Here is a 21,388-nt window from a genome sequence, read left to right on the forward strand (position 1 = left end):
CATCCTGATGAGCTGGCTAATGAGCCTGGATGTCACCTCACGTGCACGTACAGGAGATCCATCAGAAATTTCAGGATCTGCTCTGGCAGTTTTGTAAGGGATGTATTTGAAGGGATAGAACTGAAGGCTGGGAGACAATTAGATGGGATGAGAGATGAGCTCAGTTCAGATTAGAGTATTAGAACTGGAGATGAGGGGAAGAGTCAAGAAATATTTGGGAGGTATAATTACACCTCTGTGCGTAATCTTTTTCAAATGCAAATCATTTGTCAGTATCACTCCCTGGTTCTACAACTTTCAGAACAGAATGCACACATGGCCGACAAGGCTTCCCTCTCGATCTCATGGCCATGCATGTCCCATTCAACCACTCTCCCCAGTTCCCAGGCCGCTCTTCTGGTCTTCCAACACACCAAGCCCTCTCCCTTCCTACTATGCATCTGCTTCCCCTCTGTCCAGAATTCTCTTCCCCTAGCTCTCTGCATACCAACTTCTTTCTCATTCTTTACATCTCACCTCTTCAAAAGCACCTTCCATGGAAACCTTATTATCTAATGTGACCTTCCTCAATTACTCTACTTTTAATTTACTCATTTCCTCCATGCCACTTATCACAGTGCCTATTTATCTTGATTGTTTATCATACTTGTATTTTACCTGTTCATTATATTATGACCCTTTCCCCAAATGTGTCATGGGAGCCCTTGAATTCTTGGATTTGATTTATCCTTGACAGTACCAGCACGATGGTGCTTGGTATATGGACAGCCCCTCCCCAAAAAAGACTATACAAATGAATATATATGAATAAATGATAAAGACATGATTGTACATAATAATTAGAAGATGAGTTAAAGGAAGAAATCTAGTGATAGAGCCAGAATTTGCACCTAAGACTACCTGGTTGCAAATTCCACTTTTAGCCACTATCCAAAGTACTCCTGCTTTGTTTTAGAGGAAACATCTAATTCACTCATTCATACTCTAAGGCAAGTGCTATAGGGTAGAGAATTAATGACTCAGCATACAGACAATGTTCTCAAAACAAATATAAAAATGAGTATAAACATGTTTAATTGGCCTAAGAGACACTTACATGTTATGGAAGCATATATCTATCAATAAACCTATTATTAAAAAAAAACAACTTTTTTATTCTTCCATGGTTAATCTACAAATCTGGTCACCTTAAAGATGTGACCTTTCCCATTTATTCCTCAAAAAGTGCTTAAGAAAGGAGATGGCAGAGAAATAAACTTAATGCTAAGAAGTTAACTGTTTTTGTAATATGCTAAAACATAGTGTACAGCATTTTTGCATAAAAATTAACAAGTGGCATTTCCTAAATAAAATGAAAAATCAGTTTTATAAAAGCTGAGATTTGTCCTTAGATTTGTCATACCCATGTCGCCTACGCACAAATGGACTCTGTATGTGGGTCCCACCCACGTGTGGCACATACACTTCTTGTGTCTTATACAGGGCTTCTATCGTTGTGTGGGCTCTGCACAGGTGTCTTGTGCATGTGTATATATGTCTTGGGCACCTGTTCAAGTTGTCCCTTTGTGGGTCCTTCTACTTCCCAAGACCACCAGAGAGAAGAGCGAAGCCTGTGACTGACACCAGCTTCCGCCCATCCCCTTTTCCTTTCCCCTAGCCATCAAGAAGCTCCTTGAAGGCTGGGACCTTCTCTAACACCTCTGTGTGCTCCTCCTTGGTGCCTGGCACACAGTAGAAGCTCAATAAATGACTCTGTTGATGAAAAAAATTAATTTTAAAATTAATGTAACTTTTCTTCTACACTTTATGAAATGTATGTAAAATTCTCTAACACTGAAGACTTTTGATATATCAGGGGGCTCTTTTTTACATATGTCTAGATCCTTCTCTTCTAAATATTTATAAAAGGCAGTACACTACGCCATAAGCTAAATAATAGATCAATTCAGTTTTTCTGTAGTTTCCTTTTGACAAAGAAATACATTTTATCAGAAATAATTTCCTATCTGGAAATAATTTAGGGAGGGCTAATATTAAAGGAGCAACTTTAATTTTGGATTCAATCCGATTTCCCCCTCTTTTTCATGCCAGAAGTTCTGAAAGTTTAGTGTGCTTTAGGATCATCTGAATTTTTTACAAAATGACAATTGCCAGGCCCCAACCTATATGATCTGGGGCCCAGATATGTACATTTATTTAAAAGTACCTCAGAAAATTATGGGGAAAGTTGGGGGGGGGTCTTATATGGTCTACATTTCTAGAACTCTACCAAAAACAAAACAAAAACAACTGGGGGAAATGTCTAAACTAAACAGTGCCTTACAGTCTACTATGCTTTTCCATTCATTATTTCATTTACTTTTCAGAGCAGAATGATGGGAAGAACAAGTATTGGCATCTTATTTTAAACGCAAGAACCTAAGACTCAAAGAGAGCAACTGACTTTCCACATTTGGTCCTCTTACTAGCAATATACAGTGACACTGACTCATTCACCTGTAAATGTTTGAGTATAAGCTTTTGTGCATGCACTGTTCTAGGTTCTTAGAAAAATTAGCAAATAGATTAAAAAATCTCTCTCTCATGATTATGTTCTGGCAGGGAGAGATTGATATAAGCAGTAGACATAATAAATAAATAAATCATGAAACTAATATTAAGTCCCATACAATCTATTCAAAGTAACCATAAAGTTAAAAAAAACTACATCTTACAGAGATTATCAAACGGACTTTTGAAACAAATGGGCTCTCCAGTTAATTAAATAAAAAACAAAATGAAACCCAACACTCCATTCCCTGAGGAGTCTAACTGATAGAGACTTAAGTACGATAATAGCATTTTGCAAACATATAACCTTTTCTTTATGTAGTATCAAAGTCTTACTGTAAACTCCAAACACATACACAGCTCAATTCCCTTGTGGCTGCATTACTTGAAGTGCCTAACAAGTGGAATCTTACGTTATTCAATCTGCTCTGTAGATGGCACTGCAGGCCCAACAATGATGCTCCGCTCACAGGCCTGGCCTTGTTATCACTGCCCCACACAGCAAAGTATCATATTGGCTACTGCAAAAACCACCTTTGCTCTAAAATCACTTTGCGATGGCAGGACGCAACTTTAGTTTGTAATTTAATTAAAACATCCTTATTGAGTATTAGGTCCCACAAAGGCTGAACTGCTGAAATGATTCTGTTTATCCTGCTTTATCTACTGTAGCTTGTTGCGGGTATTAGTATAATGTCTGTTCTTGAAGTGGACAAATGATTCATTGATAAACTGATTCATAATAAATCATTCCTGTAGATTCTGGGTCTAACTCAACCAAAAGGATACTTTTTTATGGCACTTGATTTTTACTTCCCAGCCCAGGAAATTCGGTAATTTTCTGCAGGGAGGTAGATTTAGTGTCCGCTGAAGGTAAAGGACAGAGGGTTGAAGACAGAGGTGCTCTACTGCAGTCAGACCGTAAGAGGTGAAGGAAGGCGTCTGTCATCCTGGGCTGGAGCAAGAAACTGCTGTAAATCGGCTAAAGCATTTAGGAAGAAGAAAGGTCAAGGCTTCTGGTTCTGAATCCCAGACTTTTATTTCACATTGACTGACTGATTGATTAACCTTTTCGAAGGGGTCACTAATGGCCAATGTAATGTAACTGTAGAAACAGGGGCAAAGTAGTTCAAACTATGCCATGTAGGATCAGACTCTTCTCTTTTCCTATACACTTGAATTACACTCAAGTACCAGCCTAGAAAACGAGTCATAGTTGATCAGACATTCAATAAGCATGTTTAATTAGACTGGCCATTTCTTTACAGGTAAATCCTGAAACATGCAGGAGGGATGGGCCAGTCTGGCAGTTAATCATCATGGCCATTTGAGTGCTAAGATAAAGTTTCCCCATGAAGGAAATGCTTTCTTCCATTAGACTGCTAAAAAGACACAGCTGCCCTGTAGTCCTCACCCTCATGGCTACTTATGCTCTGCACTAAGGGACATGCCTTACCAGACTCTGCTGGCTGATGAATACTAGCTCACCTATGCCACCAAAGCTGGCAATCTCTCTTGGCCTTTGTCTGAGCCAGTTACTACTTTAAGGAGCTGACAGTGGAGAGATGAGGTGTTCTCTATTTTTTCCTTCTGTAGAGCTTTTTGCTTCAAGCAGTCTCTCATCCTTCCCTTCCATATGGCCAATTGAACCTTAGTGACAGAAATAAAGAGTGAGGAATAATACAGAGACAGATGTTTCAGATCCAGAAGGAGTGAAAGCACTAGAATGATGAGAAAGCAGAATGACAATCTGGACAAAAAGAGAAAGAAAGGATGTACTATATCAATCTTGACTCACAATTCCTCAAGTGGACCACAATGATTTTATTTTTTCAATTATCTAGAGGTTGAGGTATTGAAAGGAATCCAACAAGGACCCCAGGGCTCTCAGAATCCTGGCTGGGAACAAACTGCCATTTGTTTGAACAAACAGCGTAACATTACTCTTCTTCCCTATATGTCAAGGCTTTACTGAACAGCTGGGAAGTTTGTTTAAAAGAATTCTCCAAATTTACTATAAGGTCAGTGTATCATTGGACATAATGATTTCAATTCCTCTAATATTGCATGTAACATATTTTAACTGAAAAAAAAAAACAAACAAACAAATACAACTCTAGTGATTCCCTGATTCAATACTAATTGTTCTGTGCATTCATAGTCAGCAGTTACTAATGGGGGCAAGGGGGAGGCATCCAAGAGAGAATTCTGCTCTTCTGCTACTCTCCAGTGAAAAGGAGCACTGCCAGCAACTGGAAGGAATAAGCTTCGATTTCGAGCACGTTGGTTATTTTTTTCCTCCTCCATTCGTGTTTTTCCTAGGCAAGTATTTGTCTGCATGCTTCCAAGGATTCTGTTAATCCATGTTCTAACAAAATCCTCAGAAAAAAGAAAATATCTCTACAGGACATATGAAGTTATATAGAAAAAAATTATCATTATAATCTGAATATGGAAAGGGAAAAAAGTAAGGAGTAAACCACAATATAAATTTTAATTTGTAATTTATAAAAGGAACATCCTCAATATGACAGCATAAGTGAACTTACTGGAACTAAATAGTTGTGATTAAAAAAAAAAATCACACTACACCAAAATTGGTAGTAGGGGGAAGTATACATGTTTTGGGGGAGGTGCTGTTATACCATTAAACAAGTATTTGTTTTCTGAAGTGAAAATCGCTTGATGGCATATAATCTACTTTCAGTTATTTCCAAGAAAACAAATGAATATGTTTAATTACTGTAGATGGAAGCATAATTGCCAGCACATGCAATCACAGAAAAAAGAGCTAAGCTATTTGACCACCCCTTGGCAAAAAATATAGTGATAGGCATGTAAATCAATCTTTTCTTTTTCTCCCTTCCTCCCCTCCCCATCTCTGTGTATGTGTATGTTACGTGTGTGTGTATGGATGGATGGATGGATCTGCACACATGCTAGGGCTAGCTAGCAGCTCCTGCCTGGACACAAATCATCTGGCTCTGTCAAAGTCATAAGGACATGCCCTCTAGCTGAAAGCAGCAATATGGGTTACTAAAGAAATAGTAAGAGCCTCATATGAAGAATAAGTTTTTTAACCACAACTGCTAACTAAACAAACAAGATTTTCCCTTCCTGCAGAAAGTTCCCATTTTCAGTCCTGTGTTCTATTATCCAAAATAGTGTTTTCCAAACTTGAGATTTTATTGCTTTTCCTATCACAAAGGTATAAAGCTAGGGGGTCATAAAACATGTGTACAATGAACAGGACCCACTGAGATTATTTTTCAAGAACTCATTTGAGAATTTTTAGGGAATATTAGGTTCTGTGGAATTAAAGAAGAAGAGTCATTTAAAGACTCAGCATTATCAACAATAGCCAAACTATGGAGAGAGCCCAAATGTCCCTCGACTGATGAATGGATAAAGAAAATGTGGCATACACACACACACACACACACACACACACACACACAGAGGAATATTACTGAGCCATCGAAAAGAATGAAATCTTGCCATTTGCAACGACACGGATGGAACTACAGGATATTATGCTAAGCTAAATAAGTCAGTCAGAGAAAGACAAATACCATAGGCCGCCACTCATATGTGGAATTTAAGAAAGAAAACAGATGAACATATGGGAAGGAGGAAAATAAAAAAAAAAAGGAGAGAGGGAAACATGCCATAAGTGACTCTTAACGATAGAGAACAAACTGAAGGTTGATGGAGGGAGGTGGGTGGGGGATGGGCTAGATGGGTGATGGGCATCAAGGAGGGCCCTTGTGTTGAGCACTGGGTGTTGTATGTAAGTGATGAATCCCTGAATTCTACCCCAGAAACCAATATTACAATTTATGTTAACTAACAAAATTTAAATGAAAAAAATGAAAAAAAAAATAAAGACTCACTATTACCAACTGATCCTATTATGGGAAAACTTAACTTGGAATGGTCTGAGCAGCCCATCCCACTATCAGTTATGCTCATCTCATGTATGCCCTATGTGAGCAGAGGCATGATCACAGCAGAAAGGCGGCTTAGCTTTAAACGCAGCCCTTCGTAACCTTGACTGTACAGGAAACACTTGGGAAAGTTAAATAAGCAAAAAGCAAAAAACCCACATCTAGGTAACAACTGAGATAGACCAATTAAATGAGACCCTCCACGTGCAGAAGTCCAGGCTTCAGTACATTTTATAACCTCCCAGGTGATTCCAGTGTGCAGCCACGGTTGATACCCTCATTTACTTCAAAAACAGCTCAAGAGGTAAAAAAGAAAGTACTAAGACAAAAATCCTTGGCCTGTGGGCTAACTTATCAGAAAGCCATAAGGCAACTAATTCTCTGCAAAATTCTCTTCAAGTTTGTCTGACAAAAATCTCTCTATAGCAGCCCCGTGAATTTGGAGGTCCTGGTGAAGGTTTATTTTTACTTGCGGTAGGAGGTGGTATATGAGTGGTAGGTCCATGGGTTTTGGAATCAGATGGCCAGAGAACAGTTCCAACTCTATTGCTTACAGGTTTCGTGACCCCACGCAACAAAGTTCATCTCTGTATCTTAGTTATTACCCTACCTGTGACCCTGTACTTCACATTGTTGGATTATAGGAGAATTCACAGACATGCTTCAAAAGAGTTTCTGACACTTCAGGAAGCACTCAGTATTCACTTGGTATTTGTTAGCTATTATTTCTTGCAGAAAAAATAAAGCAGGGGCCACAACCAAAGTAAGAAATATACGTACAATGTTATAAACTCATTTCAGTGACTTAAAAAAACTGTATGTGATAAGTCACTATTTGTGGTAATGGTAGTACTACACTTCAAACAAAACAGTTGTTTGTTGCTCTTTATGGTTTAAGGTTCTAGGTAAAATTTTGGTCGAGCAAAGGGTTTTGCAATTTAAGAAAATGTTTAAAATCCCTGTGTTAACATACTCGACCCTTATAGATTTAAAACACATTGTTAGAAATATGCACAGGCAATGGAATTTTCTTCTCTGAGGCCTCTCTGATTTATGTTAATTTGGACATGGACAAAGCTATGTGGCCAAGCTTTTGGCTCTTAGTGGTGTGCAGAGCATGTTTGCTTGATGTGGTACATAGGGGACTATGACAGTAAAAATGACATGGAAGAGGCTGTCCCTGGTCACAGACTTCCATTGAATTAAAACCACGGAGAACATGAGAGGCTTGACTAGCACAGGCTAAACATGGCCTGGCATCTTTGGAAACTTCTGAAGTTTTTAATATTCAGGAAAAAAGTTTGATATCTAGTTCTGGTGGAAATATCCTATCTCAGCTGTCCATCACAATCTCAATGAAGATAGAAATACAATGTATTATTGTTATGACATTGGCTGGTGACTGGAAACACATTACCAATGTACAAATTAGAACCTCTAATTCTAAAGTAATTATTAGCCAATTTCAGACTGTTAACACGATTAAAATTATGAATATATTAGTTGATTCATCCTCACAAATCAAATTTTGATTAGATAATACTACATGCAAATAGGTATTCAAATTTCTTAAAGGTTTTTTTAGTAGAAAAACTTTGACAAAATTGTTTGATAATGTACACAGAACTGGGAAGGGAATGAAAGATTGATGGGTTTTTTTCCCCCATAAACCTTAGTAAAGGTCCTGATTTGGTTGGTCTCCAACCGTTTTGGTTCAGAATTAGGAATTCTAGTTTTGATGACAGCTCATGTACACTGATTAGAAAAACATCTCATAGAGCTATTAGAAAAGCAAGTTAATCACTAGAAAAATAATGGTGATAGAACAGTATTTCATACTGAAAGTTCCTAAAAATGTCTGCTTCTAATTTATTATAGGGCACATACTCTTAATGAAACATCACTGAACAGTTGGAACCTACATAAGTACATCTCTGTAGGTAATATTTGAATTCTACCTACAAGTATAATCCTAGAAGCAGCAGCAGGTGGTGTGAAATGCAGCAGAGTGGGTGTGGGGTTCTAGGTATGGAATTGTGAAGATTTTCTAATGTCTGCAGACTTCATTTATAGTACATCTGGTCCTCTAAATTGCATCACCTTGTTTTAAGCAAAAAACTGGTAGGTCTTCTGTTTGGGACAGAACAAGTGAGAGAAACAGAGATTTGGGACATTTTACCAGGATAAGAGACACTTCCAGTCTTGTTTTTGTTGGAAAGAACCAAGTCATCCCAAAGATTATATGCCTGAAGAAGAGAATGCCCTCTTTCATAAGCAGACATGGAAGTTGAACTGGGAGTTTTATAATATTTTTAAAGATTTACTGATTGATTTTGAGAAAGAGAGAGAGACAGACAGCATGAAAGTGGGGGGAGGGCAAGAAGGGGGAGGGGAAGAGAGTCTCCAAGCAGACTCCCAGCTGAGCGCAGAGTCTGACCGCTGATCTCACAGACCCATGAGATCACAACCTGAGCCAAAACCAAGAGCTGGAGGCTCAAATGACTGTGCCACCCAGGCACCCCTCAACCTGGGAATTTTAAAGGTCAATGGTACATCTTGAAAAAGATAATATATTAATGCAGCCATCATTTTTAGAAAATGTCACTCAATAGACCTTACCACTTAGAAAAAGTGAGAAATGCTTCTTCTGAGTGCTCAGTCAAATAATTGACATAAGATTCTAATTTCATACTTGGGCTGATGTTTAAAAAGAAAAAAAAATTATTTACTGTATCTTTCTCTAATCCAATTCATACCATGATTCCAGAGTCATCTTCGCTAAACACAAAGGTGATCATTTCTCTTCTCTGCTTAAAATCTCTCCCCATTGCCTATAGAGAAATCCAGACTTCCTTTTATAGTTCACACCCCCTTCAGGATCTGATCCCGCCTACATTTCCAGCAGCAGCTCTCTACTGCACACTTGAGGTGCATCAATACTTCTGACTCATCATGACATGCTCTTGCAGATGCTATACCACCTTCTTGGAATGTGCTGTTTCATTTTATAGTTGCTACAAAAGATTTCTCTTCAAATATTATTTGTAATTGTGACATATCATAGCTTCCCAAGAGAACAAATTAGCATATAAATGATGAGCCTTTGGCATCAAAGGAAATACTCAACAATAGGGATATACATATACACACTTATACATAAATTACAAATTATTTAAACCATGGAGAAGTATGTGTTTTTCCAAACTTAAAAAAATAAAACTATAACAAAAAACTTGATCTGATTTCATTCTATTCATAGCCTTAAGGCAAAACAGAAATTCCTGTAATACAGAAACTCACAAAAATACATGGACATCATAACAGACTTAGAACAGATCTAATATTTCTCCATGTTCAGAAAATCAAGTTGATGTATTTCATATCCCTACTCCCCTGGTTTTATGGTTCTTGGCAATTCTTTTGATTATTTTTGTTCTCAGGCAGGGCTGCCAAATCCTTTTCTATGCTTTAACCACCCTATTGTTCGGGTCTCCTCGCTCCAGCCCTCACTCTGCGGCCAAGCTCCCCGTCACTGCCTTGGCATCAAAAATGAAAGGCTGCCATAAAAGAAAGCTGCCCTAATAATCGGTGTGTGCCGGGCAAACAGTAATTTCCTTAGAGCCCTCCCCTTTAAAAAATCAGATAGAACATGGTCTCGAATATTATAGTCCTTCAGTGGATAGTTTGCTTCTGCTTTTGATGCCTCCTCTTCGGGACCCCTTTCATTGACTTATTCAATTATATGACTGTAGAATTTGTTTTTTAAGTATGCAAGGACATGAAAGACCAGCATTTTCGTGTCTGTGGTTCCCATGACAAAAACTAAAGGATCTGAAGAGCGTTGGAAATACTGAGTAATAATTCTGATAAATATTCTAAATATACCCTGCAGTCTACAATGGCGTAGATTCTTGGAACCTCAACTGCTGTGCCACACAGTATCAGAGAGGTTGATAAAATTTTGGCACGTGTTTCAGGAGAAAGGTTGACAAGTTTCAAATTTTTAACAAGTTTCTGCAAAATTATGTCAGCCTCCCCAAAGCTCTCTTCCAACAATTTAATCTGAATCACTTCCCATTCCCTCTGGGATCCGTCTATCCTTTGATAAACCTGCTGTCCATTTTTCCAAATCAATGAGACCAATCTGTACTTTGACTGGAATTTCCTTTTTTATCATCTAAATTGCTTTAAAAACAATTTAAAAAGGCAGAAGATTCTGGGATTTGTCCTAATCAAAGGTACAGGGCACAAAGCACAAGGCATTATTAATACTTCAGAACACACACAACAAAGGAAATCACTCAGCACCATTTCAGCATATTCCACCACTCAGGAGATTCATGCATATTTAAGTGAATTAATTTATTTTTTGCAATTTGCTCTTTAAGAGCTTAAGAGGCCATTTGCTTTGCTTATTTCAGGATTCTGTGCCCTTTTTCTCTGAGTCACCAACTTATAGCTTGAGTGCTCCAGGTGTATTTATGCTCCCAAAGTATTTTAAATTACCCATTAGGAAATCCAATTTCCTATTTATAAGACTCAGAAGTGATTTTCCACTGTTCACTTTTTTCTTAATTAAGGATATAGGCCTGTATTCTCAGCTGAACTTTTGCTATTATATATTATTGACTCTACAATAGTCAATATTTTAGAATGTCATTGATATCAGGATCACAGATAGTCACTTAAGATGGGCCACTCTTGGGTCCTCTTGAATTGATATTTTGGGTACCCCCAAAATTGTCACAATAATATCCACTGCTTATTACACTCTGTGCCCAACACTCTATAAACACGATCTCATCTAATCCTTTCCATACTTCTAGGGCCCTTTTTCTCTATGACTACTGCAGTTTGAGAAATTAGAAAATGTAGGCTTAGAGAAGTGAATCACAGGGTCACGTGCCTCGTAAGTACCAGCACTGATATTTAAACCCACCACCTCTTCCTTCCAAGCTTTACATTGGTTCACAGACGTCCAAGGCAATAGACAGTGTTTTAGAGGGTTCAAGAATGATTAGGACCCAGGTTCCGCCTTTAAGGAATTTATGATCTAGTCGGGAAAGGGCTAAGGCAGTTATACAGGTATTATAGTCCAAAGCTGTGAGTGGCTTAAAAAGACATGCAAAGCAATCTGAAGAGTCAGGGAAATGAAAGGTCACATCTGGTTGGGGGTATAAATCTTCAAAAGGCAAGTGCTGCTTTGTAGAAGCCCAGAAAAGCAGGTGGGATTCAGAAAATGGAAGCCATGGAGGTCAGGGCATCAATAAATAGGCCATTCTAGAGCACCGGCCTTGAACCAAGGATGACTGACAATAACGAACAAAAGACTGTTTGGTTTTCACTATGGACTGAAAGCCCACCATCTAGTGGTGGACTCCACAGACATGGAAAATTCCTGGATTCTGGGACACAGCAGAATTGGATCACAGTGATGAACAGGGTTCCTTAAACTTTTGTCTGGAGGGAACTCTCAAAGCGTATCTTATTTAGTTGTACTGTTAAACAGAAAGATCTCCCTTGGCAAAAAGTATCATTTTAGATTCACCTCAGGTATTTTCTTTGATTCCCTCCTAGGTACTGCCTTTTCCACATACTCTATGTGGTAAAAAACAAAAAACAAAAAACAAAAACAAAAACAAAAAAAACCACAAAAAAAGCCCCCCCAAAAAACAAAAACAAAAAACCCACAAGATGCAATTGTGTGAGTTCGAAGACCTAATTGGCTTTAGTCAAGGATTCCTGAATCTGAAAGCATCCCACCCAGCAAGGAGAAAGCAGCTGGAGTTGCTGCACAAATGGAAGGCTTTTATAGGCAGAAGGTGGTGGGGGAGAAGTTGCTAACAAAGAGTGGATTGCTTCAAGCAAGGTTACCTCCCTTTGAGGGGAGGGCGGGGGTCTACCCTGCAGACTACCTCACTAGAGCTGATCAGGAAATTCCAGATTGACTGGTTAAAGGTCACATTTCTGGGACAGGCTGAAAGCGCAGTAAAGTCTTGGTTTGCTGTTATGTGGGCCGTGACTCCATTTTGGGCCTGTTCTTTCTTTCTTTCTTTCTTCCTTTCTTCCTTCCTTCCTTCCTTCCTCCCTTCCTCCCTCCCTCCCTCCCTCCCTCCCTCCCCACCTTTTTTCGAACAATGTCTTTGGTCTGACATAGGCCTCCAGCCACACCACTGTAGCCCCTCCGTGTCAACCTCCCACTCTGCTGCTGTGTCCGCTCTTCCTAATCCCGCCTTGGACAACTAATCCCAGCTGAGCCTTCCATTCTTACTGATGCAGTTAGAACAGGAGGTTCACAAGGCCAAGTCTTAGGCTAATCCTTCTTTCCTGATTTAATTTTAGCACTTGCCATCTGACCCAACCCCACTGAAAGTTCATATTCTGCAAGTATTTGCTCAGTGCTTACTCTGTGCAGGAACCGTGCTAAGTGTTCAAGATATAGTAGAGAACTAGACAGGCAACAGTCCCTGCTCTCATGAGGCTGAACTTTTGTGAGGGGAAGACAGATAGCAATAATTTAATGAGATGGTATCAAACAAGGATGATTACACTGAAGAAAACTGAACAGGGCGAGTGCTGGAGTGCTTTGTCGGGGAGGGCAGGGATGCTAATTTAGATCTTATTAGATAAGAGTCTCCGTAAAGAAGCAATACCCAAGCTGAGACCTGAATTATGCTATGTGGGAGGGCCATGGAAGATACGAGGATCAGCATTCCAAGCAGAGGGAAAAGCAAGTGCAAAGAACCCAAGACAGGAACTCCAAGGGCAGCCTGGTGAAGGCCAGAATCTGGAGCAGGCAGGACAATCAGCACAGACAGGAGCAAGGAGTTTATTCTAAATGTGAGGGCAAGTCATTAAAGGTCCGGGTGGAGATACACATTTGAGACGCAATGGCATTCAGACCTATTTAAAGTTATCAGTTGCCATGAGATCACTGAGCTGACAGATAGAAGGGGACTCAGAGGCAGACCAAGCAGAGAGGGGCATTTTCTTAATGAGAAATGAAGTTGGCAAAATGAATCAGTTGACTTCTAGGTAACAAACTTGTCTTAAATTTGTTTGGCTAATCCTGACTTCAGGACAGTGTTACCCCACCCCCCGCCCAGCCACAGTTTTCAGATTGCTTAGGTGCAAGTGTAATAGTGAGGTACTACCAGCATTTTCTTCTATTCATACTTTCTTCATTAAAAAATATGTTTATGGGTAAAATTAAACAGAAAACACAGCGAACTGTAAAATTTAAACGGTGACATTCTAAATAATATGTGATTGCCATAAGCATTAATGGTAAAATGGTAACAGCCCTGCACATGGCACGAGGTACCAAGACCTGATGGTGTAAGTACATCCGGGACCCATAACCCTGAACCTAATCCACAGTGACCTCTCAGGCTAAGTAAGCATACTGAATTGCCAGTGAGACATTATTTTAAGAGTGACCTCTAGGGGCGCCTGGCTGGCTCAGTAGTTAAGCATCTGCCTCAGGCTCAGCTCATGAGCCCGGGGTTCTGTGATTGAGCCCCTCGTTGGGCTCCCTGCTCAGATGGGAGCCGGCTTCTCATTCTCCCCCTGCCTGCTGCTCCCCCTGCTTGTGCTCTCTATGTCAAGTAAATAAATAAAATCTTAAAAAAAAAAACAAGGGACCTTTAACCTGCTTTAGTGAACTTTTTTGGATCAGTCAAAATCATTAATACTTACACACAGTTACAGATTACTTGTGGTAGAATTTACGTCCGATGGAGACTTCAGAGCTGCTGCTACAGTGCCCATGGTCACCAGTGCCCGAGGCTACAGTGCCCATGGTCACCAGCCCCAATCCACCCTGTGCACTGTTCCCCAGAAGAACTGAGTCAGAACTGAGGAATCCTCAACAACGAGTCCTTGCTGTGGTCTGAAATTTGTCCAGAAGTTACTTATTGTTTTAACAGCCTCTCCTTGATAGGTATTTTAAACTTTCTAAATCAATCTTATACCCAGTGCCTTACCTGCTGATGTTGTGACAGACTTACGGATAAAGATTCACGCCACTTATGATTCGTGCCTTCATCCAGAAGTGTCTTCGCCTTAATACCTAAGGCCACACCTCTCATTTTGATCTCTGTTTCTGGTTTTGAAGGTGGAGCTAAACATACCTCTCCTAAAAGCCCCCCACCTCTACTCTGGACCCCACCTTCCAGCCTCCTCAGGGATGGCACCTGCACACTGTCCCCGCCTGTCTGCCATTTCTCCCAATGGAAATTTCTCCCTGGATCTCTGCAGTTTCTCAGCTCTCTTTGATTTTCAACACAGACAAACCTCTTTTACATCCTGGACATAAAGGTCGCCTTGGTAACCAAACTCCATACCTATAGTTTTTCTTGAATCACTGATAAACGTCTTTTACAAAGGTTAATATATCTGCTGCCATTGTGCTCTCAGTATGCACTCAAAACTCCCTTCTGATCACCTTAAGAAACAGAAATCTGGCTTCCATCCCTACTAGGCTGCTACCATTCTGCATTTTCAAGACTGACCAAATTATTCCTTCAGGGAAATCCAACAATTTCACTCTCTTTTGCATACGATCCTACTGATTATTCTCTCTTTAAATGGCAGCATCTTTTTCAGATAACCTATACAATCCTTTCCTCTTCCTCGCTCACTGTACCTTCTTTGCCTTTTTTCCAGAATCCAGTATTTTTTACCAAACTGTAAATAAGCTTGTTTCCAAGCCTAAGTAATAACTTCACTAGTTACTTGCAGTTGACAATGCTAGAGAAATGTGGAAGCTCTGAATATGAAAAAGACAGAGCAACTTTGATAAGGAGTCCTATTATTAATCAAGTCATTTCAATGTCCAGTGTTAAGGATTTTACCAAGTAGGACGGGAACAAAACCTAAGGGGCCCACAAACTAAAGACATCTACAGTCTAGGTAAGTGGATAAAACAGAGATACAAAACAGGCGGGACAAACATGAATGCCCTTTTCACACTTACATGGTACTGTAAGAACGCCCTGTAGGACTCAGGAAAGCAGAACTACGAGTTCTTTGTTTTCTCTCTTTTTTGCAAAGCAAATCTAAGCTTCATGAACAGACACACAATGAGAGAACCAATTTCATCTGCCTTTGTTTTTATAATGATACTTGTTCTCAAATTATAGTTTTATATGATTTTCAACATCTATAAAAAGGGAACCAGGGGCGCCTGGGTGACAGTGAAGTTGATTTCAGCTCAGGTCAGATTTCAGGGTGGTGAGGGCACCTCCTGTAGGGCTCTGCACTCAGTGGTGAGTCTGCTTGAGAATCCTGGGCGCTCTCCCGTGTGCGAGTCTGCTGGAGATCCCTATGTGTGCTCTCTCTAAAATAAATACATAAATCTTTAAAAAAAGGGGCAGGGGAACAAACAAACAAAAGACATGTTTTAGACCTTGCCTCATAGTCACGGCAGTAAAGAAATGGGCAAGAGAACTCATCTAGGGGAACAGTGAGTTCCTTTAAAACCCCAAGTCCACCGTACGGTGAGATTTCGAAATTCAGGCCTCCATGGACCATCCCTAGGTAGGCCCCTCTCCAACACACACTCGCTCACACTCAAAACTGTCTCTGGTTATAATCACATTCTGAATGGCATCACTTTAAGCCTTATCAACTCCTGGCAGACTTTATAGCTATTTTCACCATTAAAATTCAACTTCTCCTTTACTATCCTAATTGTTTTAAAGGTTTATGATAAAGAACTCTTGCTTCAACATCTTTCACCGTAGTGCAGTTGACTCTGTTACAAAATTCATGTGGAGAAAATGCACATGCTGATTTAAACGAGGTTGCTAATGACAAAATATGCAAGGCACGATTCTAGGCCTCGTAGGAGGCATTGCAGGTAACAGGCACCAAATCGTTGAGGCGAATGCGTTCTAGTAAAGGGAGTAAGAAATCTGCACAAAGATGCTCACAGGTAAATACACAGAAGGGCCGCACAGCCCACTTTTGGAATTCAAAGGAAAGAGAAATCACATTTTGTAGGAAAGTTTCACGAAGGACATGATTTGAAGTGGCCCTTGGAGAGGAGTAAGACCAGTGGGAGACAGGGGAAGATGTTCAAGGGAGAACACACACTGGAAACACTGGGGGCTGGGCCCACGTCTTGGGGAGAAGGCATGCGCACTGGACCCCGAGTGCTTTTCACAGGCATTCAGGAGGAAAGAGCAGAAGAGTACAAGTCTGCTATGAAAGAGGGCTAACACTAGAGATGAAAGAGACTGAGATGATTTCGTTCAAAGTCACTCATTTCAAACAAAAGAGAACTGAAAACTTGGGGTAGATGAGACCAGTGCTCATATTTCTATTGGAATCACCACAGAACCAGGATGAGACTGAAGCCAGTAGCACTGTCCTTACCTACTTTGTCCAACAAGCACAAACCAGATTTCCCCGTGAGTCATGGATCTGTCCCATCCTTCTATAGGGGGTGAAAGTTATTTAGGTAATTCACATAGAATTAGCATGTACCAGGTAAGGCTGTAAGAAATAAAACTGCTTTATCCTTGTCTAACCCATATCAGCCTTTGGTGGGATACAGGTCAATTGAAAACACCACAGGTGTAAATTTGTATTTTTCCTAATTACATGCCACATTTAAACTGCCACTAATACAGCGCAAATAATTTTTTTTAAATGGCTAAAAATAAAAGTTGGTTATCAGTTGTAGCTGGCTTTTAAAAAAATCAGAAAGCCTTCTTGCTTGGATAACTTTTTTTTTTTTCTAAGCACATTCTTTAACACACACACACATATATACACACACGCAGAAGGAAAAACCAGATTTAGGGATAGTCGAGAGAGACAGGTTGTTAATTTGCAATTAAATGGGTCTAGAAAGCAGATGAGTCGAAAAGGCCAGTGGGATTTGCCCAAAGTGATCCTTGCAATTAAACTTCTGAGAAGGGAGCCAAAGGGTGACATGGGCACGAGGGCTTCTGAGAGACAGCAATACTGCTAACGAATCTTTATCAAAGAACAATTTATTGAATTGAGCTTCAACTCTGTCTCAGTATAAATGAGGAATAGCAATTATTTCCCATTCCTGGCTTCGCTGTGAACTTCTGAAGAGTGAGGACCCTCAGCAGGAGATTACCAACTCTAGTGATGCCACAGGACGTCCTCCTCCGCGATGTTCAAAGCACTTTCACACAGTGAACCACATCCCGGGAAACCTCTGCGAGACGGGTCCGCACAACGCAACGTCAGCCCCTGACACAGCTTTCGAACAAACACCCCCTGATTCTGGTCCAGTTACTGCTTCTCTTAATTACCAGCACGTAAGGAAGTGAGGAGATGGAGGAGGTCTCTGTGAAAATCTAAGTTGTTGGCATTTATAATCTGGACTCCTCCGTTTCTCTGTGGCTTCAGCAGCCCGTGTTCAAACTGAAGAAACTCTTGGCATCATCTACGAATCCTCAGGTGAGGGGTCCGAATGGTGTCCCAGTACCATGGAACCCCCTCATTTTAGAGTCAGAATCTGAACCCTACTGTCCTCTTTCCTCCACCTTATTAACCGAAGTAAACAGGTGCATATGTTTTTCTGCTGCACTTCAAGGAAAATTCAAGGTACAAACTGTAGAGAAAGAAGGTAAGTTATATGTTACATAATAATCTCCAGAGACTTGTTTTGTCAAGGGGTTTAAAGCATTGATTTGTCCCTCTTCTGGCTGTTTTTAAATCTCAGAGCCAGAGGATTTCTACCTTCTCTTGCTAGTTCAATCTTATTCCCCTCTCTGGAAGAGGAAAGAAGACTACAGCGTAGTTCCCTGATGCGTAATTAAGCTTGAGAACTTACCTCCTCTCTACGTAATTTGTATCCTGAGTTTCCCTTGAACTACAACCAAAAAAAAAAAAAAAAAAGTAAATGTTTCTTCACAAACTTCATTTGTGGTACACGGTTAGATAGAAAAGCCCTTTTACGCGGAGGCTTCTATTTTAGTCTGCATACTGGACATTTCCCCAGTTTGATCTCCCCTTCTTTTAATTTAAGCCTAGTATTCTCCAAATATTTTCCACCTTTTCCCAATTTGGCCTCCAAGCAATCTAGAGGACAGAGTGGCCGCTCACTGCTGAGAAAACTGCGTGCGATCTAAACCTCCTGCAACTAAGCCATCCTGCCCTTCTATCACTCTTCTTTCTTTTTCATCCTTTAATCTGTAGACGCTCAAAAATTCCATTTTAACCGTTTATCCTCCTTTGTGAATGCTAAATAAATCTTTTTTTTCCCCGTTGACTCTTTATTACAAGTATCTTGAGAACCATGGTCACTGACATTTGGTTTATAATCACCCAGAAATCATATCACGGTGAGCATAAATTACACCTGAATTACCCACTCTACAGAGCTGTGTGGGTTCTACCGTGTGACAGAGTGGAGAGAAGTGTCTTAGGTGGGGCTTGCAGCAGGATTTTAATTGCTAAGATGTTAATTTCTATCTCCTTCGTCTTTGATGTTGCCCAATTACAAGGAAAATTCTTTCATTTAGAGAAAGGAGTTTGAGATAGGATATTTCACTCTGTCCAAAGTTTTTTTTTTTTTAAGATTTTATTTATTTGACACAGAGAGAGAGACAGCGAGAGAGGGAATATAAGCAGGGGGAGTGGAAGAGGGAGAAGCAGGCTTCCTGCTGAGCAGGGAACCCAATGCAGGGCTCGATCCCAGGACCCTGGGATCATGACCTGAGCCGAAGGCAGACGCTTAACGACTGAGCCACCCAGGCGCCCCTCACTCTGTCCAAAGCTTTTAAAAACAGTTATGTAAATCATCAGTGATGGATCCATCCGATGTGCTGAGAGCACAAGGAACCAACAGTAATTTACCATATGCCATAATCATCCTGTTTTGTTTTTAGAAAACTCCCTACAACCTGACAACACACATTTATTAGGGTTGAATCAGCAACTATGAGGACTCAGGAAATATGAACTTGGACAATTCATTTAACATCCTGTGACTCAGTTTCCTCATCTATAAAATGGGGATAATAATACTCTGCATTAGTAAGAGGGCTGATGTTAAATCTGAGTGACGGTGAGTGTAGAGAAAAGAGAGATGGGATCCATGAAGGTGTATTCACAATGCAGAGTATGCTTATTTGGACTCAGTAGGAAATTATACCCTGTGAGCTATTCCCACCGTAAAAGTTTATTCACCTGCACCCCTTGATTCTTTGTCTACAATTCATGTAATGACCACAAGTTATTGCTTTCTCGTCTCAGTATATTAGCTAGATGGTTGAATGCACAGAACGCACATCTGAATCAGCACAAAAGTGCAACCTGGAGGAGGGGAAATGGAAGGGGACTTTTGAGCTTACGCCGAAGTCATTCTCATCCGTCAACCTGCCCACATAAATACTAGGAAATCAACTCATTTAAAAACTGGGGAGGCAAACCTGAGTTATAATAGTGTTCTTGAATGCAGGTCAGTGAAAAACTGGTCTGCTCGCAAATTCCCATTTGTCATATTCCCTACAAATGCACATTAATTGTTTTCATATTTAAATGCCTAGAATCAACCATAATAAATGTGTGTTGTCAGGTTGTAGGGAGTTTTCTAAAAACAAAACAGGATGATTATGGCATATAGTAAATTATTGTTGGTTCCTCGTGCTCTCAGGAGAATCACAAAAGGGCAAGGCCTTAAGAGAAGAAAAATCATTCATGTCTGGTTCAAATCCTACAACACAGAAAACAGAACCAGAGCTGAGTTAATGAAACATATTTTTAATACAGGTTTGTAGTAGGCCATATGTTATTAACTTTAAATGTCTGAAAATATAATACTGGCTTACAAACAGAATATTTGAAAATCCTTCTCAATGACAAAGTCTAAAAATAATCTTGCTCCTCTTTGTACTTTTCTCTCCAGAGAAATAATATCTACTGCTTACCAACACCACCACTAACTTTGCCTTCTTCATAAAAGCTGGATCCTAGAGTTTCCCAGGATTGTCATTTTGTGCAACAATTCCTCAGCACTAACATTCAGAACTTAACGAAAGCGGCCGTTTTGTGGTCTATAACCCCTGACTGACCAAATCTAGGTACATGCTAAGAAAACTCAAACTTGTAATATCTCATGGTACAAGCATGTGAGTGTGGTACAGGTGTAGGGGTGTGTGTGTGTGTGTGTGTGTAAGGGGTAGAAATAACAGCAAGAGAGGCATAAATAAACTAGTAGTTTGATGGTGTAGGTGTGCTCAGTTAATTCATTACTACCTACTTGATCTTTAATGACCTTTAGAGCCCTGAGACTAATAATATGTGGCTATAAAAGCAATATAAGGAAGAGTCAAATTTTCGGCCTTTTGTGTTTTCACCATTTTAATCTCACATCAGATTGTTGTCTGTTTTTTTTTAAGATTTATTTATTTATTTTAGGGGAGGAGAGAGAGAATCTCAAACAGACTCTGCAAGCTAAGCATAGAGCCCAACATGGGGCTCGATCTCACAACCCAGAGATTATGACCTGAGCCAAAATCAAGGTCAGACACTCAAAAAACTGAAACATCCAGGTGCCACTTTTGCCTGTTTTTGATAGAAACTCTCAGTTTCTTCATGTAAGTAGAGCTTCAAAGGCTAAACAAGGTAAGAAATATAAAAAGGATTAAAAAAAAAACCAAATATGTCTAATAAGAGACTGCTTACAACCCTCCAGCTGACTGGAGCTTCTGGCTCTGGCCTGTGCAAGTCGGACTTCCTGTGTGGTTCTCACGGATCAGAATATGGACTTGGCTAAACCTGACGACAATCCTTGGAACACAGAAAACAGATGGATGGAAATTGTTACCCTCGTTCTCCTCCTTTGTGGACACCAAATAAATTGTGCTCACATAATTTGTTTTGTTTTTATTTTGTCTTGAGTC

At 40.0% G+C, this 21,388-nt stretch overlaps 1 protein-coding gene across 8 annotated transcripts in view; it reads right to left on the reverse strand.

Moving 5' to 3' along the window:
* Positions 1–21,388, reverse strand: part of TPK1 (thiamin pyrophosphokinase 1) — a 352,799-nt gene that overhangs the window by 80,439 nt on the left and 250,972 nt on the right. Inside the window, exon 9 of one of the 8 annotated variants that reach the window (XM_027573185.2) lies at positions 15,606–15,837. The exons of the other annotated variants lie outside the window; for them this stretch is intronic. Within the exon in view, the coding sequence (XP_027428986.1) occupies positions 15,761–15,837 (77 nt within the window). The 3' untranslated portion in view covers positions 15,606–15,760. Of the gene's footprint in view, positions 1–15,605; positions 15,838–21,388 lie in introns of those variants that run through there. 8 annotated transcript variants of the gene reach the window in all.

The sequence above is a fragment of the Zalophus californianus genome, chromosome 12 (assembly GCF_009762305.2).
Source record: "Zalophus californianus isolate mZalCal1 chromosome 12, mZalCal1.pri.v2, whole genome shotgun sequence".
Classification (NCBI taxonomy): domain Eukaryota; kingdom Metazoa; phylum Chordata; class Mammalia; order Carnivora; family Otariidae; genus Zalophus; species Zalophus californianus.